General features: G+C 44.7%; 6 protein-coding genes across 6 annotated transcripts; 1 reads left to right on the top strand and 5 right to left on the bottom strand.

Annotated features, from left to right (window-relative positions):
- Positions 1-287: 287 nt before the first annotated feature.
- I203_104660 (uncharacterized protein) lies at positions 288-2,607 on the bottom strand (the record flags this gene model as incomplete). Its single annotated transcript, XM_019143752.1, has 5 exons — positions 288-720; positions 795-865; positions 948-1,713; positions 1,850-1,866; positions 1,939-2,607. 5 exons carry the CDS (start codon positions 2,605-2,607, stop codon positions 288-290), a joined length of 1,956 nt encoding a protein of 651 aa, XP_019006801.1.
- A 1,132-nt stretch (positions 2,608-3,739) lies between these two features.
- Positions 3,740-11,926, top strand: I203_104659 (uncharacterized protein; the record flags this gene model as incomplete). Its single annotated transcript, XM_019143753.1, has 9 exons — positions 3,740-5,242; positions 5,302-7,071; positions 7,122-7,217; positions 7,287-8,780; positions 8,833-10,102; positions 10,169-10,845; positions 10,924-11,295; positions 11,405-11,641; positions 11,732-11,926. 9 exons carry the CDS (start codon positions 3,740-3,742, stop codon positions 11,924-11,926), a joined length of 7,614 nt encoding a protein of 2,537 aa, XP_019006802.1.
- A 367-nt stretch (positions 11,927-12,293) lies between these two features.
- On the bottom strand, positions 12,294-15,049 carry I203_104658 (acetoacetate-CoA ligase; the record flags this gene model as incomplete). The annotated part of the gene is made up of 10 exons (XM_019143754.1): positions 12,294-12,427; positions 12,504-12,555; positions 12,642-12,734; positions 12,794-13,013; positions 13,082-13,094; positions 13,161-13,339; positions 13,417-13,504; positions 13,597-13,904; positions 13,994-14,088; positions 14,153-15,049. 10 exons carry the CDS (start codon positions 15,047-15,049, stop codon positions 12,294-12,296), a joined length of 2,079 nt encoding a protein of 692 aa, XP_019006803.1.
- Positions 15,050-15,502: 453 nt separating this feature from the next.
- On the bottom strand, positions 15,503-17,672 carry I203_104657 (uncharacterized protein; the record flags this gene model as incomplete). Its single annotated transcript, XM_019143755.1, has 14 exons — positions 15,503-15,599; positions 15,667-15,807; positions 15,884-15,949; positions 16,006-16,079; positions 16,138-16,197; positions 16,266-16,310; positions 16,378-16,541; positions 16,603-16,630; positions 16,690-16,736; positions 16,807-16,895; positions 16,985-17,186; positions 17,265-17,422; positions 17,500-17,538; positions 17,602-17,672. The coding sequence occupies 14 exons, from the start codon at positions 17,670-17,672 to the stop codon at positions 15,503-15,505; spliced, it is 1,281 nt and encodes a 426-aa protein (XP_019006804.1).
- Positions 17,673-18,311: 639 nt separating this feature from the next.
- I203_104656 (uncharacterized protein) lies at positions 18,312-18,694 on the bottom strand (the record flags this gene model as incomplete). Its single annotated transcript, XM_019143756.1, has 3 exons — positions 18,312-18,359; positions 18,435-18,553; positions 18,634-18,694. 3 exons carry the CDS (start codon positions 18,692-18,694, stop codon positions 18,312-18,314), a joined length of 228 nt encoding a protein of 75 aa, XP_019006805.1.
- A 484-nt stretch (positions 18,695-19,178) lies between these two features.
- On the bottom strand, positions 19,179-22,759 carry I203_104655 (uncharacterized protein; the record flags this gene model as incomplete). Its single annotated transcript, XM_019143757.1, has 4 exons — positions 19,179-19,579; positions 19,640-19,822; positions 19,936-20,209; positions 20,276-22,759. The coding sequence occupies 4 exons, from the start codon at positions 22,757-22,759 to the stop codon at positions 19,179-19,181; spliced, it is 3,342 nt and encodes a 1,113-aa protein (XP_019006806.1).
- Positions 22,760-22,958: the final 199 nt, after the last annotated feature.

Genomic DNA, 22,958 nt, shown 5'->3' with positions numbered 1-22,958 from the left:
TATTATTCGTCATTATAAGTGATGATATATCAAAGAAAAAAAAAGTCGTATTCGTGTATTCTGACAGGAAGGATTAATTGTAAAGTTCTCATCCTGTTCATTTCCGTTCCAAAACAATCATTAAATCTTTTCGCTTTCGTTGAAGATCATTAGATCACCCCAACCCAATATAGTCCGTCCTTTCTTGCTATTTCCTCTCGTGTTCACATTTGTGTCTTTCTTCGGAGGACCAATTCCGAACGACTAATTACCTTTTCCACCATCAACATTTGAAAGCTTTATCCTTTTTAAGTCGACATCCTCCACCACCTCTTTCTCTTCCCTTCACCACCTTTCACACCCACCCTTAAACCCATCCCTTCAAGATCCCTCTCATCTTTCGATTCCCTCAAACCCAATACTACCCGCCCTTTGTCGGATCTAATGGATATTTTCGAATGATTAATCCTCGAATGCGATTGATATCCACCATACAACTGATCAAACAAATCACTTTGCTCCTTGAAACTCTTAGGAAGGTATTTCTCAAGGTTTACATTAGAGTTGTATTCGACCGAATTGGATTTCTTCATGTTTCTCGACAGGGATAGGGGGACCATAAACGTCGTATAGAAATTGGAGTAAGGGTTTGACAGTGGTTTGAGTAATGGGGATATTATCGATAGTGATTCTGGAGGGCGAGAGGATGTTATATGGATTGGACCATGGAATTCGTCCGGTCTAGAGTACAATACCACAACGACCCAGATCAGCCAATACTTCAAATTTTCATGTCAGAGGTTGTATTCACTTACAGTAATACAAGTACATCACCAGATTTCGTTTCTATCTTCAGATCAATCTGTCTGTCTTGATCCAATTCGACCTATCGATCCACATCCAATCAGCTTATACACCAAGACCATCATGCGATATAAACATGACCAGATATAAACATGACCACTCACAATATCAACCTTTATCCCACCCGTCTTACTACTGACCTCAACTCTCGCTTTCTTCCTCCCCTTATCCTTCTCCCAATCCTGTTGTTGCGGATTATGTGAATTGATCACACCCAACCCCAATTCAATCCCTCCATGTTCAGCTATAAACCTCGCATCGGGAGTTACCACCCATTCTTTTGCCATTTTAGTCAGTCCATCAATCGGAGCTCCTATCGTCGTATTGTACCTTTCTTTTGGTCCACTTGACAATCCACTCAAAGCGATATTAGCCGCATTGGTAACTTGGTGCGGAACACGTATCAACGATTGTTTCAAGGATGGATCGAGATAGTGAGTTGACCAGATCGACATCCTATCTTGTGCTCTCAATAATACTTCTTTCTCCGCATCTCTCCTTGGTTTATTTGTTGATGAGGAGGACGACCCAGGTTGATTGGTTGGAGGATAATCTGGTGCACCCGCTGGAGGAGATCGCATTGGTATACCTATACCTGAACTGGAAGTGGAAGATACGATAGTGCCGATACTTTGTCCAGTACTAATAGGTGGACGTACTCCGGACCCAGAGCCAGATGCAGATGCAGAGCCGCTGGGTCCGGCTACGTTGACGTTTATACTTGATCCAGGAGCAGAGCCCATACTGATTTGTTGAGATCTCTGATTCCTTCTTGGCGGTAGGTTCGGAGGGGGTGCACTAAGACTCGCGTAGGCGTATTGGGCTGAAGGCGCTGTAAGCTCGCTTGGGATTTGAGGTTTGTAATCTGGTCTATATCAAAGTACTGAAAGATTAGCATCCATATATATGTCCATATCAAGATCGAGGTGACGTCGTCTTTGACCCCCGAATATCTCTCGTAACAAACGAACGGAGATGACCGAAGATCTTCGAAAGAATCACTTACTCCCATTGTGGTGGTTCCTATGACAGTTGAAAAGAAAGTTCCGTCAGCTGGGACAATCACTTTTGATGATATAGACTAGCTATACTAACGGGTGCAGGTACATTCGTAGGAATAGCAGGTAAAGCTCTCCTCTTTGATCTACCATGCCCATCACCTTCTATGTACTCATTTGCTCCATCCCACTGTTGATATCCTATCATATCCACTTCCGACTGACTACGTCTCATCGGTAAACTCGGTGGACTGGGTTTCTGTCTGAGAGCAGGTCTGGGTGGAAGACGTGGCTGAGGTGGGGGTCGGAAAGTAGTTTCAGGAAGTTCCTCATCATTAGGACGTGGAGGTGGTGTAGGGGATCGATCGATTGGAGTAGAAGGTATAGGTGATAATAATGTTGCCTGATTCAGTTTCGAGGTAGCTTTATGTATCGGTGATTGAGGTGGTGTGAGTGTATGTCCTGCTCCTACACCTGCGAAGGCTCCTTTTGGGTGTGTCAATATATCATCGGAACTACCCGTGGCGGTAGTATTGTGCGTCTCGGTACTGAGTCCATTAAAACTGAATGAATTGGACGCGGAGTGTCCAGTAAGAGAGCTTGAATGGCTCGAAGGGAGATTAAGGGATTGCTGGTATGCTGATTCCAAAGCATCTCGATCGAAGTTCAAGGGTTGATACTCTGATAAAGATAAGGAACGAGGTCGTTGGGTCGGGGATCGGTTGGGTAAAGAATGGTTGAGATGGTAGGTGGATGGTAAGGCCATTGTGGGAACTGTGGATTATTGGTCACACATCAAATCGGATGTTCTACTGTTGAGTGTGTGTATATATAAGTACAAGATGATGAACAAGATGTCCCATGCTATGGGTATGGAATGGAATGTCAACTGTCAAATGTCCTTCAAATGGTCACTCACCAAAACGTCATAGAAGAATCCGACCTAACCTTAAATCCTTTCATTTTTCACCCCAGGGTTAAGCGGGGCACCAGATAAAGAAGCATGACGCGTTATCACGCTAAAACCAAGAAAGGTCAGTGCGTCGGTTCGGCTTGATGCGCGATACAAGTTGTAGGCTCGAGCGTTATCTTGTCTTGAACAGAGTGGGATGATGGAACACGGGAAATCATCGACTGACCAGACTATCACTAAAGCACCAAGGCGAACCGAATTATGGCCTGTGAATTGGTCTCCGATGATAGCCAAACATGGACATCACGTATATGGAGGACTGCTTGATGTCTGTCGGACAGAATGACTGCAGAGGAGATGGGACAACCGACTGATTAACCGCTGATGAGTCCGCCATCCTCTTTCACCGGGCTTCGTAGCGCTGATTGAGACGTTAGTTTGATCAATAATCCAGTTAGTCGTGAGATGAGGACTCGTTCGGATGCTGTCACGCATGAAAATTGAAAATGATGAAAGAACAGTTTGAGAGTGCAAAGACAAAAAGGCAATAAGACAACCAGCATTTCTGGTTCCCATCAGGATCAGCCAAATCAATGCGAGCGGCGATCATTGCGCCCAAGTCGTGCACATACCGACATACTGTATACAACCAAAGGTACTAGGCTGAGCTGAGAGGTGTCCGTTACCACGCACTGCGCACCACTACACTCATACAACCACATTTGCATTCCCGTATCTCTCTGATCCATTGAGACCTCTCCACTGACCGTAATCACCCAATCAGTCGACCTTCCAAAGATAAAAGACCCCTGTTGGACAGCTGATCTCCCATAGTGACGACCTTTGACGAACTTGTACATGGTTAGAGCTTGAAGTGTAGGGCGAAGACCTGTGACGTAGGTAAGAGGACTTCTCACCCTAATCATCTGCATTCGCATTCTCACTTCAGATTGGCAGCTGACTTTTGTGGGCCGTCAAATAGGACATGTATCCGTATAATCACTCGATCGACCCCAGTGCACCACCGTTCAACCCTCCTCCTCGCACTGTGCAACCCCATCCGCTCAATCAGAATTTTCGTTTCCCACCCCTACCACCGGATGTTCCTGTACGATCAGTCTCGCAACCTCAGACTCAATACCCCCAGGAACCGTACGGGCATTCTCGCCGACCTTCTCAGCTGAACCCTTTGGCATCTTCATTCTCTTTCAGACCTTTGGAAGTCAGCACATCGGTGAATGATGGCGTGAGCAGATTAAAGCGATATCATGATGATCCGTCAGCACTGGATATAGATTATGGTGACCCAACGGAAGAAACTTATGAGAGGAGGGTATCACCCAGGAAAAAAGCTTTGGCTAGAGCTATGGAATTTACGCCTCCAATTCAGCCTATCAATTACCACTATAATCAGTCATACTCGACGAATAATGAACCGATACCTACGCAGACTTTGACCAATTACGATCCTCCACCTCATATGATACCTCAACCTGCTCCAACCTTTCGACCAGCCATGCCCACCCCTACTCCGACTTTACATTTACAACGAGATAGTCAACACTGCACCTCCGATCGAGCAATGTTAGGTATATCTCGCTCAGCAACTGTCTCACCTCAATTCAATACCCATCCCGCACAGACCTTTCAAACACCTCCACCACCATTGAATCGAGCCTGGACACTGGACTCGTCTTCTCGTACTTCATTATCACCTCTCAACCAATGTCATCAGGGATTACCACTGACCTTATCACCTCTTCATACGCAAATCCAGCAAGGCAGGGTTTCACCTTCTCATTCAGTCATCAGCGCACCATATGACTCTCGATCTGTTTCTTCCCCAATAGATGATAGGAGAATCGTATCGCTCTCGCCCAATTTTGGGCAACGGAGACAAGATTCGATATCCCTTCCATCGTCCGAAAGGAAATATAGAGGATACAGAGCTAAGGAAGGTGGTCCGCCAAAAGCTGTATTGGGTGGTCCGGGAGGTAAGACATTCGATGAAATGCTAGCTTTGAAAACTTCCCCGAACCTATCCCCTTCAAAAGGTCCATCGAGCGTAGGAGAGCTGTCTACTTCATCAAGACCAGTTAGCGGTGCGAGTAGCAATCCTGGATATAGGTATAAAGGTAATCCGATAACATTCAGATTACCTCCATCAACCTATTCCCCACCTGACTCGCCGCCTAAACCCCTTCCTCTTCCTGAATCACCTGGTCTGCCTGTCGGAGATCAAGACGAAATGGCCGAAGGCGAAGGAAAGATAATGGAGGAAGAGAGAAGACCAAGGAAAGAAGCTTTCCCATGGCCGTCATCGCGGGTTAGATTGTCCCCTACTGGTGTTCCCTTACCTCTCTCACCTGATCAACCGGGTGAAGATACACTGAGAAGACCGAGCGTAGATTCGCCTACGGACAAGGAACAAGAGGTGAAAGAAGGGATGTGGAAAGGAAAACCAGTGTTGGTATCTTTTCCTGATGAGGTAAGTCAGCTAGCCATAATCATAATATATAATCTGATACAGCTGATCTGTTACGACAGGATTGCTGGGAGAGATTACGACCTCCTGCTTCGTCTGAAACAGAGGCTGAAGAGCTTGAAGAGCACGAAGGTACTGAAGCTGAAGTATCTGTTGTATTGGGTGACGAAATGCCAACTTCACCGATTGCAGAGGATGAAGATGGGGAAGATACCAGATCGGTCAACATGGTCGAAGATAGTGCACCGGCTCAGCAAGGAGATATTCCATGGGACGAATATCCTGTATCGCCTGGCAGACCTGATGTGAAAGAGGATGTTCATGTCGATGTCGATGATCGGCATGTTGAAGGAGATAGGACTTCCAAGCCATTCAGGATTGTTCCACATCCTAGTCTTCCCGCTCGACCCGTCACTCGAGATGATCCACCTCCTCCGTCATATAGCTCAGAGCTTATCAATCCGAGCAAACGATCTTTCTCGGATTCACCATTAGGAAACGCCGATTTCCTCAAGAAGCAATTGGGAAGAGTGCTCAAGGATCCTGAAGAATTGAAACCAAGGACAACATCAATTTCATCCACGGGTCACGTGAGAGATAAATCCCAAGGCTCTTCGGTCGGATCGTGGAAACAATACGATGCGATAGGAATCAAGGGCGAGAGTTCTGGAACTATCGGAATGAACACCGGTCCACCGCCTTCACAGAAAGGGAAATCGAAGATAAGAGCTTGGAGTGATCATGCAAATGAAGCTGAGGATGAGGTCTCTGGGGAGGAAGATGAGAAGATGTCAATCTCTAGTCCTGCTCGGATGGTGAATCCTGCGGTGTTTATTGAGCAATTCGACCAACAACCCTCAAAATCGGAACGAAATGGATCAAGTGAGAATGATGCTGTAATCTTCAAGGAGTCGAAGTCGAAAACAGAAACTGATTCCTCTCCCAAATCAGGATCCAGGATGAGAGCATGGATTGATGATGAGCCAAATATGTTATGGGAGGAGGAAGACCAACTGGAGCCAGAATCCATGTCTAGTCCTGCGAGGTTCGAACAACCTTTCAGGGGGTTTGTGGAGGAAGGACATCTTCCGCAAAACCCCATTACCCAAGAGCAGATTGATGATGTTGATATTGCACCGAAAACAGGATCGAAGATGAGAGCTTGGAGTGACGATGGTGTTGAGTCGATGTCGACAAAGACAGATCGGGAAATTCGAGAACCAGTATCGAGTCCAGCGAGATTAGAACCATTGGCCTCTGCGTCTCACAGTGGTGCTGTAAAGAGTGATGATTTCGATGGTGATCAGCCAGAAGAGTATACTGCCGATTCTATCTATCCTGGATCAAGCTCTCGTTTAAATACATGTACACCTTCACCCGAACCATCGAAGATGCGAGCATGGGGCTTAGAAGAAGATACCAATGTGGTGGAAGCATTGTCTGCACCATCCAGGATACCCGACAATGCGCATGCCCATAAGAAAAGTGCTTCCGATGAGGTTGACAGATGGCAGAATGATAAGTTCGATACTTCCGAGGAGTTCGAGGATGTGCCGCTTACTGCTACAGAAACTTCCAAGATACGTCCTTGGGAGGAAAGTACGCTGAAGCCTGTGGAAGAGGTTGATGAGATAAGAACTAACAGACTGGAGAAAAGAGGTAGGGATGAAGATGGGGAGGAAGATGATTTACCTCAAGGTGAATCCAAGATGCGTGCTTGGTCTCAGGAGATTCCTGTATCGACTATACGGGATCCAAATCCTTTCAAATGGTCTAAGAACGGTGATGAGGTGCAAAAGCAACCATCGGATTTCGCAATCACCCTGGACAAGGTGAGCTAAACAATGATTTGAAGCGTACTTCGAGCTGACAGCTTTGTTAGCGGCCGTCCGAGTCAGAGCAACTCAGACAGAAAGCTTTGAAGGCGAAGGAGACCTCAGCGTCTGAAGCCGCAAGTCTGGCGAAACTGAAAGTCCTGGTGAGTGCAATAAGCTAGTCAAAATCGGTAGATAGATAGTGCATACTGTACTAACTTATCGCAACACAGCTTGCACAAGTCCAAAACACGAAAGGTTCGAAGAAGAAAGGGGCAAAAAGTATAGACGCAGTCACTCCAAGCGATACCGTCATGGCTGTCGATCCCGTCAACATGATCCACGAAGGATCGGGGGTCTCTTCTGCCAACAAACGATCATCTTCCACTGGAGAAAACGTTGACAACAACATCACCAGCCAGACTGGGCCCAATCAAGCGGATGCTACCTCACCTCAAGCCAAACGACTACGTCCAACTGCCGAGCCATGGAAACCACCTGCATCCACTCCCGGGTATGGTGCTTTGGGTATCTCCACCAAAACCCCTAAAGCAGCTAGTATAGCGCCGAGACTCCCACCAGATACAAAGCTTTTTGTACCCCGGTCCACATTATTCAACTTCACCATTTCTTCCTCTCATCCTGTTGTCAATCCCAATGCACAGTCATTCGTACCAAGATCAACATCATTCACCTTTGCTTCTCCAATACATCCTTCGATAATACCGGCCGCTCCGCCCTTCGTACCCAGAGCGACATCGTCCGACTTTATGCCACTCGGTAATCAACCATCTTTTACACCCTCCGCAGCCCCATTGATACCTCCATCAGCTCCTCATGATGTGTCACAGCTCGGTGGCAATCATCAGCGACAAGGCTCGGCATATTCTTCCTCACTCAAAGGGAAGAAGCTTCGTCCGTCTGCCTTAGCCTTCCACCCACCACAGACTTCACCTACGAAAACAAGTGGTTTCGACTTCCCATTCCCCGATACCAGAAACAGAGCTGCTTCTCTGACATCGAGTAACGGTGAAAAGATACTTCGACCTACCGCCACCACCTTTGTCCCATCATACGGGTCCATCTCTTCACCCACGAAACCTAGACTGCAACCTTCGGCCATACCCTTTGTCCCACCTGCAAGTGTTGCATCTAGTGTTACCGTTACTTCACCAGTCAAATCACTCGCTACCTCTCAGACACGCTCGGAATTCGATACAGGAGATAGTGCAACGTCCACGATACTGGTCACTTCGCCTAACAAGGCGGATGTGAACGCTTCATCCGAATTCGATCTGCCGACACAAGACAATTCCGAGGAAGATATTGACGAAGTCCAGGATTTGGCTAGACCACCTAGCTCCAACGATCCTATACTTACGCCCGCTGAAATTGTATTCGAGCACCATCGACCTGATTCAGTTGAAAGTGGTTTACAAGTGGCTCCACCGGGAAGAGGAAGAGCTGATACAGTTGCTTTCGGTCCTTCGAGTCCGATTGGAGACGGTACTTCTGATCTGGAGAAAGACGAATCAGGATTGCAACCAGATGAGGATGAAGAGGAACGGATTGGGGACAGTGTGGTCAATTTGGAAGGGCTTTTCTTCGAGAAACCTCTTTTGACGGCCCCAAGTGTTACTGGACATGATGTTTTGGGAATCAGGGAAGCGTCTCCCCGATTGAGCGTTAGCGAGAGGAGTTCTAGAGCATCGGAAGTTAGCCATAGTGTAAGTACAATGGCAGTGTTAGGAGTAACCCAAGCTTACGAATTACCTATAGAGCGAGAGAAGCCGATCTATGTCTTCCGACCGACCCCCTAGGGATGATCGACCATCAATGCGAAGGGCAGAAGAGAATTCGTACCATCCACTAGATACACCTACTCTACCACTCAAAGAACCGATCATCCCCCTAAAGGAGATAACCATTCACCCTTCTCACCCTGTTCAACTCCCACTTATACCCCGACCTCATGTGGAAGAAGAACCTGATGCACCTGTATCAGCCCATACTACAGCTTTATCCGGCGAGGGCAGTATCGGATCTGAAGTCTTGGCGCATACTGCTCGACCATCCTTCTCAAGACCACTACCAATGATTCCTAACTCCAAGGATGTTACCCCTTCTAATGGTTCATTTACATTCTCTGGCCCAGCCAAGGCTGACGAGTATACCACCCCGCCTCAATCTACCGGAGATACATTTGCCTCTGCTGCGTATATGACAGCTGATGGATCGCCCTTGATTCCAACGCGGATCTTTGTCGATACGGACAATACACCCCCAAAGAGGCTTAGAAGGCCGTTACCTGATATACCAACTTGGAGGGAACCCATCCCAGTTTCTACGCCAGCTCCGTCCTCTGGGAATGCAGTTGCAGATCCTGTAGAGATGTTAGAGGATTATGGTGAAACCGAGGAGGACGGAGACGACCAAGAATTGGTCTATCCCAAAGTCGATATTGATACTAGCAGAAGGACGAGAGGGTTCGATAGATCTGCTACACCAAGTCCTGAATTACCTCCCGAAGTAAACGAAGTGGAACCTAGTCCTGATCCTTTGACAGTGAATATTAAGTTCAGAGAATGGACGTTCCCGATATCTTCTCCAAGTAGTACGAACGGCCCGGGACATAACATCAGACCATCAATTACCAGAAGACATACGATGCCTGCGGAAGATCACTTGGACGAGCTTATTTCTCCGCCTATCTCAGCAGAAGCTACGATGGGAGTTGCATCGACGTTCGCTTCGAGAGTGAGCGAGCTGAGGGCGTACTTACGGGCGGAAGAAGAGATTTCGAGAAGGACCTCGGTAGAGTTTCATATGAGGGAAGATAAGAGGAAATTAGGAGTGGTCAATGTGGATCTTGACGATGATGAGGACGCGCTTGGGTCCGCACGACAAGGAGGCATGGCTGCGAAGGTTTCAGTGCATGACGAGAGATTGGATGAGATGCTAGATTTGCTGAGGAAGCGGGATGGTATGCGAAATAGATCTAAGGAGGATCTGGATGGACTGAAAGATTTGGTCGTTAGTGCTCTTCAAGGTGAGCTAAACCATCGACTCTCACGGAATTGATGATTGGAGCTGACTAGGATGTCTGATCACTTAGATATCATTTCTCAGCACCATATACAAAATCACTCAGACAAGCCTGATATGCTTGAACGTGTGGCATCGGTCTTGGAAGAGCACTCTCGCCTTCTCACTTCTTTGCACGATATCGTCAATTTACCTCCCACACCCACAAATCAAGAAGCTGAAGAGGCTCACGAAGAACAATCCCAAACCCAGTCCAAAGACCTATTTGTAGCCATACTCACAGGTCAACATGCGATCCTCTCCAAATTTGACGAAGTAGCTTCTACTCAAATATCCGGTTCATCAACCTTATCCCAGGCAATCGAGGCATTACAATACACTCAACAAGCCGCCGAACAAAGAGCGAGGGAAGAAGATAGTCAGCGTGCGATAATTTCAGCTTTGAGAGAGGAGATTGAAAATAACCGAGTATCCATCTCTGAGTCTCGTGCACAAGCTGATGTGTTGAATCAGCGTTTGAAAGATACACGACAAGATAGAGATGACATGAGAGCTCAGACTGAGGGGGTGATGAGCCAATTAGAATCGATGAGTGCGAGACAGAATAAAATGGAAGGTGAATTGGATGGAGTGGTGGCTAGGGCTTTGGCAGCTGAGTTGGAAAGAGATGCTTTGGCGAGGAGCCTCACTGAACGTAGGGACTTGGAGGACGGATTGAGAAGTGAACTAAGGGAATATCAAGAACAGGTGAGTGACTGAGTCAGCTGAGCCATGGGAAACGGATCTCCGGAGAGATAGCTGACTATGGGCTTGATGATATTGTAGCTCGAGAAGGAGCGTGAGAACTCTGAGAGATCGATCAAGCAGAAAGAATCAGAGATTATGGATATGCAATCTCAAATTCACCACCAACTCTCCCAAATTTCCGAACAGAAAGAAAAAATCCAGTCTCTGGAACAGCGCTTGCTACAACACAAAGAAGATCAAGAAGAGGCGGACAAACCGAAATTGGCCACTGAGTCGTCCATAATTGAGATGAGTCAGAATGCCCTGACTTTCCAAGAAGAATTGATGAGTCGGTTGAGCAAGTTGGATGAGAATATGTATGAGACGATGGGAAGTAGAGTGAAAGAGTATGAGAGTGTCCTGGATAGGAACAGGATTTTGCAAGCTGAGGTGGACTCTTTACGTGAGAGGGTGAGTGATGCAAATCAACACTTTTATTTCTGATATAGCCATATCATATATCCGAGTCATTAGATACGGTGGAAATACCTTTGACATTCAGCTGATCAATACTACATAGCTCGAAGCATCCGCTGATCGATTTGCCAAACTCCAACTATCAACTTCTAATTCCCTTTCAGCTCATACGGTCGCTCAACAGGCTCTATCAGATAAATTGTCAGATGAGATCAAACGGCGCGAGAGTGCGGACACCAAGATGGAAGAAATGAGAAATGAATTAGAGAAAGTGAAAGAGGAAAAAACGAATTGGAATGTTATTGCTAGTGAGAGACAAGCTATGGCAAGAATGCAAGAGGTGAGTGCGATGGAACATTCCCATCATCCTCCTGTATATTCAGACCGACAGAAATGATGGGCTAAGGAGTGGTGAATGTGATTGTGGTAGATCGGATTACAAGCTTTAACTCAAGAGAATGTATATTGGCGTCAATTCGCGTTGGAACATGATAGAAGAAAGTTTAAGAGCTATATGCAAACGAAACCGTTCAAAAATTCAGATGGGTCTGAATTGATGGTCAATTGTGAAGGCAAAGATAAAGTGGATGGGAATGAGGGTACCTGGTATGTCGAGAACAAGTGATTGGGGTTTCCGTTTTGTAATCGGGGTTCTCTTGACCAAAAAGTTGGGATGTGATGAAAATTGTTGTCTTTTGTGGATGTGGAGAAATACGTATTCGTACACCTCTTCTTGTCTTCCCTAGCTACATACTGTCTTTACTATCATCTCGAAAATTATATCATAATGCATAATCAGTATCAAAACGATCCACCCTGCTGACGACCAACTACACCCATCATGTGAAATATTTCTTTCTACAAAGAGGAACAAGACTCCCACAACGAAGTGGACTTCCTTATTTGATTGATACATATCCAGGGCATAATAGTGATACAACAAAAGAACAATAGTGTTATGACAAGTAACCCCTCTGAAATCCTTGAACAGATCATCCATCCATTCCTTCCTCTTTCCTCATCCTTTCTCCCAATTTTACATACTCCTCCAAACAATCTGGATTCCTGAGCGTAGCAGGGTTGATACTGCTTATCGAAGCTCCGTTGATAAGTTTCCTTATCGGTACTGATATGATTGGGTAAAAACAGTACGGAATCATCAGTTACGATGATACAAACCATCACCAGTAAGCGGAACTTACCTTCGACTCGCTTATTGGTCAATGTCACGGGTATGTCAGAAACTTGAATTATCTAGATGAAAAGGATGTATTAGTCGACATTCAAGTTAGATAGTCGGAGATGGTGACGTTCAAGATCGTGTAGATGTACAGACTCACCTTGGATGGAACATGTCTTGCACTTCTAGCTAATCTAATATCCGTCTTAATCTTCTTAATCAACGTATCATCTAATGTTCTATTCCCCTTCATCTATGACCAGTCAGCAGTGAGTCAAAATTGTGAGCCTCGTGAGATTCGTCCTCACTCACTTTCACAAATAGTACGACTTTCTCATCAGCGCCTCCCTCGACCATCAGGCCCACCACCAGCGTCTCTTCCACCCCCAATTGAGAATACTCCGACCCCTCCAGGACAGAGTAAATATCCGTTGGACCGAATCGGATTCCACCGGGATTTAACACTCCATCTGATCGGCCTAGCATCAGAATACCGCCAGAGTTGGACGATCGCGATGGGGTGATTCGCACGCTGATCGAAACGTCATACGAGTCAGCTTGACTGGAAAATCAAAAGCATGAACTCAAGGCTTCACGCACTAATCACCGTGGTCTAACACATATAACATCAATTATCAGCCGTATCCAAAACACCATCACATCAATCAGCTGAACTCACACCAGATGCCCTTATCGCCCTTGAAATAACTCTCTTTGAATCGTTTCTTCGCCGATTCAACTTCATCTTCGGAGAAACCATAGCCGTCCAAAGGCCAGAATCCTAAAGGTTCGATGGGGAATGCTTGCTTGCAAATCAGCTCCCCAGGTTGGTTGGGTGGCCCATCCGTATCGAGGGCACTGGAGTACCATGTGTTATCAGTGCCGTACTATCCTCCCTCATCCTTGCACGGACTTAAGAAGCAATTGACACATACAATCCTAACATCCTAGATTGTATCTCTCCTCTATAAATAGGTAATGAAGTATTCCTACCAGCAAACACCGAACAAATATCGGTTCCACCTAAATATACAGAACACCAATGTCATCAGATAAGATATCAGGTGTGTCATGTCATAGCATTTGATCTAGATCTGGAAGATGGTTTCACATACCTGTTATACTACCAACCAGTACATCTTTCTTAACTTTCTCATAAATCCAATCAAACAACCCGCCCGGTAGAGGACTACCAGTACTCAAGATTTGTTTCAAGGTAGATAATTCATGGTGATCTTTGACATCGGGATAAGTCTTTGATATGACTTCCAGCCATTTTGCAGACGTGCCAAATATCGTTATACCATATTGATCAATCATGTTAAACAAGTATGAAGGGTCTTTCAGGGGTGATCCTTCATAGAGGATGATGGTCGCTCCTGTTGAAAGGGATGAAACCAGGTATTGAAACATCATCCAGCCGCTGTTTTGATATAGATCAAATTAGTCTATCTTTTCTGATATCAAACGAGTTCGAGTGACCGTGGTGAGTATGCGATACCAAGTACTCACGGCGTAGTATAATAAAAGAAAACATCTCCTCTACCTATATCACCCGCTAAATGATGTTCCCTCAACGAATCCAATAACATCCCACCTTGACGATGCTATCCAAACTCGTCAATCAGCTCTTTCTCCGCGTCTTCAGAGATTGATTTCTAGCTGACTCACTACGATAGCTTTGGGTTTTCCTGTAGTCCCAGAACTGAACAATATCCAAATCGGATCATTAAACCCTAATCTCTCAAATGTTGTTTCTCCATCTTCACTATCCAACCATTCATCCCATTTGTCGAGCTCTTTTGGTATCCCGACTAAGTCTTCAGGTAGATGTTCAATCACGACGACTTTCTCAGGTGGTGATTTGAGTGACTTGAGGAGTTTCGGTAAGAGCGGTATCAAGGGTCTTATCACTCCATTATAAATCACTCCATTCGTAACGAATAGTAACTTGGGCTTTATCTGATCTAACCTCTCTTTCACTCCGTCCACTCCGAAATCAGATGCTGCACTTGAGAATATCGCTCCTATACTTGAACTTGCCAATACCAAAACAACAGCCTCGAGGACGTTCCCACCCCAATATCCTATCCTGTCTCCTTTCTGTATTCCTTCTCCAATCAATGATCTCTGTGCTCGTCCAACAAGTTTATACAGCTCCAGCTGAGTAATCTTCTTCTCAGGCGCGGTATAATTTGAAGAGGATTCTGATAATTGAATAATGGCAATATCATTTGGATAGGAATGGGAATGGCGTAATTGATTTTCAGCCCAATTGGATCTGCTTTCCTCTAACCATGATGGATTATTCTCAGGTGATGCACCTTCATCTACTATGTGTTTACCTTTGCATCCTACTACGTTTTGAAAGTCCCACAGGGATGACCAGAAATCCGCTCGGTGCGAGATGGACCATTCGTACAGGTCTTGGTACGTTTGTAGAGAGAGGGAGTAAGTCGAGTTGATGTGTTCCCTAAAGAGGGAGGTTTGGGTCTGGGAAGGGTCGGAGGGGGTCCAGAGGAGGTCGGACTGGGTATCTGGGTTGAGGGAGAGGGATGGCAATGACATCGCGGTGAGCTGAGGGTAGTAGGATTGAGGATACAGCGTCACCCCGGTGGTCTATATATGAGCATCTGCGTACCATCTACGAGTAACTTGTGATCAGGTGTTTAAAGTTGACCCGTTTATCCCGGTTATCGTCCATCCGGCCGGATCATGAGTCTATTCATGGCATGTATCATTCATTGTTATTGCGAATCGCATCGTTCAATGGATAAGTTGCGTACCTGTACATCTAGGTATTGATATAATGATTTATTGCATATGAGGATTCTGAAGACTTTGATCATTGTGATTATGCATTAATGGTGGATTTATTATTATATTAATTTGGAAAAAACATCGGTTTTCATCTCATCACCTCCCCCGACGCAACACATCCTACTCACCCCTCACCATTCCTCATGGTACATTCCCCTCCTCGCTCTCGGTCATGACGATTATTACTATTTCTCTCCTCATTTACTGCTCCTTCAACTTCTCAGTCGTAGTCTGTTCACCCTCAGGTTCATCTTCATCATCTGAACGTTCATCTCTCAAATCATTGTAGAAGACGGCTCTGCATTCCAAAGACCGCATTAGCATCCTTGCGACGTGACATATTCTGATGGTGAGACGACACTCACTTGATGAGGATCCTCCAGATGAGGAAGTACCAGAACAAGTTGATCAACTGGAGTAAAAAGATAGGTACGAATATTTGCCATTTCATCCACCAATCCAACCATTTATCTTCCAGTGGTGCGAATCGGGTACGTTCTTTCTCACTATTGATGTCCCGTACCCATCGCAATCAGCACCAGTTTTGTATATTTGGGTAAAGAGTAGAGTCCAACAACTCACTCGATAAGATTGAATTCGGTATATACGGACCAAAGTATCCAGATATTAAGGTAGTGTCGGAAATAACTATATGTATATATCTCGTTACTTTATGTGTCTTCTGGGAGGTGCAAGGTACTCACCTCCACACACCGACGAAGAAAGCGAAGAAGGGAGGAGAAGCAGCTTCGGATACGTAGTTGACACATTTAGCGAGCTAAGTTGAAGCACATGAATCAGCTACAAGTACAATTTGGAGGTCTGAAATGACTTACAGCAAGGAAGATGTCGGATACGTCCATAGTAACGAAAATCGATACACCGATGTATGTAAGCTGAAAGAAGAGAAAGACGACGTTAGCGACAAAGAAATCAAGTTTTTCGAAAGATATTTGTCACCCACGTAGAGGTTGTAGCTCCATCCGATCAGCCAGAGAGTGACGATATGCTATTTTAACATCCATCCTGTAAGATTTGCTTATTCTCTGCAGAGAGAAGAGAGAAACACGACCCACATGAGCGACCAATTCCTTGAAATCCTTTCTGGGTTTCTCGATCTTGGCAGCCAACAAGATAGTCTGTTGAATCCAATAAGCAGCTTGCACGAGATAATAAGTTTTCAGTTCCCATGTCATTTGTTTGTGGGGATAATCGATCCAGAAGTATTCGGTTTTATACCCTGTACAACCAGATTCAAGTCAGTCTCGAGCATGTATTGAAAGCAGGGAGAGAGGACATACACCAAGTAGGTAGACCTCTCATTACGAACTATCATTCATCTTGTCAGCTAAGTCTACGTGATAACGAACACCTATGTCTAAACTCACTATACCGAGTGTACCAAGGATGGAAAAGTAGAATACGGCGTAACCCTCTACAAGTGAAGTACATTTAGCAAATGAACACCTAATGCCTAAATAGCTGTGAGGGGATGCGAAACTCACGTTCAAGGAATCGCATGATCTTTCCTCCCTTTATACCCAACGCAATAGCCATAGGTCTAAGTATATGGATAGTAACGAATTGTCGGACGCTAAGCAATCCCATCGTTACATAAGTTTGAATGCCTTTATTCGACTGACAGTACGACTGAGCAGGCAGGGCGTGGTGGAGTAGACTCACAATGACCAGAAAATAACATAATAACCCAAAAAAGCAAAATCATAGATACTTTTCGTATATCTCCCGCCAGGTAATTCACCAGAGATGAACAAAAGATGTCTGAATGGGTTGGTAGTGTTGGGTTTGAGTAAACCATATTGAACGAGTATGTTATGGTTGATATATAGTATAATAGGGATCAAGGCCAGGATGAATGCGGATGCTATAGTCAAAAAGTAACAGAACGATTAGTGAGTTTGTAACTTTTGTAAAATTCATCTACACGTAGGATGTAACTCACAGGGAACCAACATCCACCTTCCAGTTTTGAGATCATCCCAAAACCCTCTCGAATGGTAATTATCAGGTAGATCATTGGCATCTCTCTTCTTCCTACTTTTAGGTCGGGGTTTACCAGAGAGTGGTTTGACCTCTGATTCCTGGATGGTGTCTTCGCTACTACTTGCAATATAGAGCATATCAAAGATATCAGCACATGCAGATTGTCTTCAATGTGTCTTGAGAGAGTCACTCACCCATATGATTGTTCTTGTTGTTGATTCAGAGGGATTTGCCTATTAACAAACGAAACAATCAATATCCATGACTCCACATGTCACCGAAAGGATACCACTCACTTGAGGGCATTGGTCACACTTGAACTTCTCCTTCTGTTTGCTTTACGCGGACTGGCAGTTGCGCTCGACATTGTGGGTGTGTCCAGCTATGTACAAGTGTTCTTGTATTGTGGAATTAGCAGTGGAAAGATTTGAGGTGGATCACAACAACACCAACAATTTGGGGAGCACTCGCACTTGCATTGTCGTAGGCTAGTCGCGTGTATAGTACTAACTGTAGTTACTAAGTGGTAGTGCCCAACAGGTGTTTTGTTTACGTGATCAATCGACGGATGCTCTAGATCTCCATCCTCAGTACTTCAGTGGTCCTAGTCCGAGACTACTAGACATTCCAATCTGCATACATATGCATATATATTCACACGAATGCGACGGTCATGCATCCCCGTCGTCATTACAATCAAGCAAGCGATATCATGTACACAAACGCATTGGCATCCACCACTGTACATTGAGAAATGGCGTCTATTGACAGGTAGCTCAGCTCGGCGACCGAGAGTCTCGGATCCCAGCAAGAACGAGCTTCATGTGATCGTAGAGTCGTGCAAGAACTCGTGTATCCTTCGTCTATCCATTGCATGAATGAGTACAGTGCACACGAGGATGTCTGAATAACCACGGCGCAAGGAAAGGATGCTACAGGACAGATCTTTGACTTGTATATACAATACATGCAAGATAATCTTCTATTATCACAACCTCTTCTCTATTTACTCCTCAACTTCATTCAACTCATGCGCTCTCTTCACAACGTTATTCTGTGAAACCAAACCCATCAGCTCAGCTATTATAATCTCCTATAGTTTATGCAATGGATTTGATTCGATGCTCACCCCAGATCGTTCAATCACCACAGCAGGATCATCCTCCGAAGCGTTCTTCGAGATCGTATTTCCCTTGTTTGATTTAACTTCGGCTTTACCTTCTTCTACTATATCTGCTACTTTTCCAGCTACGACAATCGTAAAACGTATAAGCCACACTGAGTATAACACTGTATCTAGAAAAGTAGAGTAAGAAGTGATTGCTCACATGGCTGACCACTTCCCCAGTTCCATGAGACTTCATCTCCCTTTTTCAATTCTTCGGACATATTGTTAGACTATTGGTTTACTTTATGTTATGGTTACTTCAAACAATGAAAAATGTAGGTGTAAATAATGCAGTAGAAATTCGACACATGTGCGTTCATTGATACATATATATACATATACCAGAACATTACATGATGTGCTACTGTACTCATGACGATCGACGATCAACGTAAGATGACATCAGATCGCAGATCGCAAAATCATCATCCCATCAACTCAAGATTACCCGATTCAGCTTCGACCGTCCACTAATCATAGAATTTTCATTATTGCCAAGTACTGTATGGATAGAGTTTTCATATCTCCAATAGATGAGAGTATTGATGCATTGCATATAGAATGCATCTTGTGGCCCTAACGGGAAATCAAGTCCACATAAATATACTGCTGTAATGATGATGTTGATGCTAAAACCAACTCAAGGAATGAAACCCGATTGTCATTCACCAATAACCACTTGGATTTTACTTTATTCCTTTGTTTCTACGCGACGACCTTGCCCAAATCAAGGTTCAAATCCTTCCCACCCACAATCCCACCCTCGTCTCCCTTCCCATGCACATTCCCTTCCACCCTGCCGCCTAATTCAGGCTCATCCCCGTTTGTCACCTTTTGACCCAATCCGGATCCAGCAGAAACAGTCCTAACTCTATGAGCGTGTGGTCCATTGGTCGAATTCGTACTAGACCTTTTCTTATCTTTGAAGATATCTTTCAAAACTTCTTTAACATCTTGATTATTTGCACTTCTCGATAGACCCTTTGACGATAAGGATTTTTGCAAAGCCGTTGATAAATGTGATTGATCTTCCTGAGTCAAAAAAGCAGATGAAATTACTGATGGCGGAGAAGATGTATTATTGGTTAAATCATCTACTTTACCGCCTGATATCACAAGACCGATTCAGCTTCGCTTTCCTTGTCTTCCACAGATGATAGACTCACCCAAAGCCTCTCTCAAATCACCTACATCGATAGTCCTACTTCCCGGTCTATGTCCTCCTGTGGCACTACCATTCCCGAAAGACTGATACGATCCGTTATTCATACTCATCAGTACGTTGGCGATCTCATTGTGTATCTCTTGATCTTCAGGTCGGACATGCCCTGAGGAGAAACGTTCGATAGCTGAGCGTAGCATATCAAATCAATATCAGTAACCAGCCTCTCACAAACACTCATGTACTATGCCACAAAAGACAGCATTTTAAGATGAGTCTCACTCAGAGAACTAAACTTACAATCCTTCACTGCATTCTCCACACTCCATTTCACTTCCCATCTCCTCCTCAGTCCAGCCTCATCTCTCCCAGTAGCACTTTGTACATTGCTCGACCCAGTCAAAGCAGTCAATAGCACCTTGGGGTCTAAAAGGGGTTTGGAAGCAGAGGAGGATTCACCCTCTATCATGTGGGGTACGAACGATATGGCCGTTTCGGGAAGGTCAAGGTTGGATGAAGGTGCGTATGGTGGTAAGGGTGGTATCACATATGGTTCAGGGAGAGATACTAGGGACTATTCCAACCATCTCCATCAGCAACGTACATTTATGTATCTGTACTGTGGAATGGCATGACATACCTTTTGAGCAATATCCTGTATTTGACCCACACCCCATTTCTCACCCACTACCTTCCAGACCATACAGACCAATTCCCTAATAGCTCTTTTCCTCTCCAACACCCACGATCCATTCCTTCCATCATTAGGTCTCCGCGTCAACTCGTTACCCGCATCTTTGTCCAAGGCCAATAACATCGGTACACTCGTGATCAAGCTAGGTATGGGTTGAATCTCAAAGATCTCCTTGAGGATCGTAAGGGCACAAGAGAAGTCCAAGGGAGTAGCGACGTTGTCGAATGAATTCAGAGTAACATACGATTGAAGTCTATTAAGAGGTAAGGATGGTCGACGAGTCGGTCTGGTATTACCCTTCTTCCCTGTAGGAGTTACGTTACCTGATGCTGGAGAATTGCCATTACCTGAAGCAGAGTTGGGAGTAGGCGAGATCAGATTGAATGATACGCCTTTTTCTTTTTCTTTCCCTGATACAGATCCATTCCTATCTCTTTCATCTTTACCACTCTTCTGTGGCTGTTCATCCGCAGTGTTTATGGTGTGCTGGTCGGGCACAAGCGAAGGAGTGATCGTGCCAACTTCAGGACTAGGTAACGTAGATTGTTCATCCACCACTCCAGCACCAAGACAATTGGACATGAGTAACGTATAGATACTAGCATTGAGGGCATGACAGAATCTATATATCGAAGAGTCCGATCCGGATTTATTATTATTTGTGCTTGATCCTCTTGGTAATTCAGTTTCTAAGAACAATAACAACGCTCTCGCATAGGTTATCCTAACTGCGTAATCGGATTCACAAAGGAGAGGTAGAGTCTCTTGCCATACTTCAGGTGAGATCGAATTACGTCTTGAGGATTTATTGTGAATTCGTTGTAGAGAGGGAGTATTTTGATTTTCTGATATACTTGGGGTGAGAGGTATGGTAGATTTCGATTTACCTTTACCCCCTCCTCCTCCGCTGACCTCAACCGAATCATTGTTAGATGATGATCCACCATTTGATAATTTCAAATCGCCTTGATCGGCAGTGATCATCACTCCAATTATGCAATTGATCAATACCCTAATTATCTCCGAACGATGTTTATCATTTATATTGATGTCTGCTATTCTGATCGAAATCTCCTCTACTATATCGTTAATCTGGTCGGCATAGTATATATGTGTTCCCAAGGCAGAAACGCAAGATACCAATGAAGGTAATAACGAATCCCTTTGATCGAATTTGATCCGTCTGATAATTAGCGTTATCAGATTACCCAACAGATCGGACACTCCCAAACCAACCAAGGAAGTAGTCGAGTTGAGAATGGTAATTACCATTGATAATATCGTTGTATTCTTTGCGGTAGGCTCCTTAAGGTTTTGTTGATCAATCAAGACTTCTATAAGTCTTGTGGGAACCACGAATCTAAATTGCAAAATTATCCAAGCGGTCAATTTCTCAGCTAACCAACAACATCTTTCTAAATCCTTCCAACCATCTTCTGTATTCCTATCTTTATCTAAGAAACCAATGATCTGATCGATAATCATAGTAGCCTGTGATATTTTGGATTGCTGTACCAGCGAATGAAAAGATTTCAAAGTCGTTCTCAATACATCCTTCTTGGTTGGTCCCTTCTCACCAGGTATATGAGCGTGCAGACTCGGTGCTCTTCTAGCATTTAAGGGTCTTTTAGCCGAGAATTCATTGAAGAATGGTGATTGATCTGAAGAACCATAATCTGATTCTATTTTATCACTTTGCACTTTCGATTCTTCTATCGAATTTGAAGTGGATCGTTCGAACAAATTGATAAGCAGAGGTGGTAGGAGGATTGAGATTTGTTTGGGGAACTCGGTATTGGATGAATAAAGTGAATCTGAAAGAATAGCACCGTTCAATCCCGCTAGACCTAACAGTCTAGTCCTATTCTCTTGTTCTTTATCTTCATCTGGTTTCTCCTTGATTTCAACAAAAGTAGCCATTCTCCCAAACTTCTGTAATATATCGAGGTAGGTTCTGGTGACATTCTCATCTATCCCAATTAAGCTTCCATCTGTAAATGTCGTAAAAGCGATGAAAGCTGCTGAAGCTCTTCCAACCACTTCTAAATCTAGTTCATTCGATCTTTGATATACTATAACGTCTAATGCCGAGTTGATACATTTCAATGCCGATTTCCCAATGAGTGATATATCCCTCTTACATTCCGTTAATAGTGCTCTGAGTATCGCCAAGGATATTAACAAGCTTGCGCGATATTTCGCATAACCACCTGAAGATCTGGTCGATTCCTTTGATATTCTCTTTTCTAGTTCTTCTCCTATACGGGCTAGCTTGGATGGTTTGTTGGTCGCGAAATAGGTCAATTTCGATAAGTCTTGAGAAAGTGGTCTATATTCCGGTCCGGAAGTTAAGAGAGCTTTGGAAGGTGGATAACATGCGTTGAGATGGGCGACCTCGGGTTGGAGGTTGGTGCATGGTATACAGCCCATGTTGATGAGTGTTTATGAGGGTAAGGAGGGGAAGGAGGGGAAGGAGGGTGGATTATAAGGATGTATGAGTGGAATGGACAGATGACGGAAGAGGCCGGAATGGACCTGGACCTTGAAGTTAGCTTGGCGCGTAGGATGATATGCTTTTGTGACCAATAAGGAGTGACGAGGTATATGCCGGTCTATTTAGACACGACGT

Source organism: Kwoniella mangroviensis (genome assembly GCF_000507465.2).
Source record: "Kwoniella mangroviensis CBS 8507 chromosome 1 map unlocalized Ctg01, whole genome shotgun sequence".
NCBI lineage: Eukaryota > Fungi > Basidiomycota > Tremellomycetes > Tremellales > Cryptococcaceae > Kwoniella > Kwoniella mangrovensis.
This window is presented reverse-complemented; position numbering and strand designations above follow the sequence as displayed.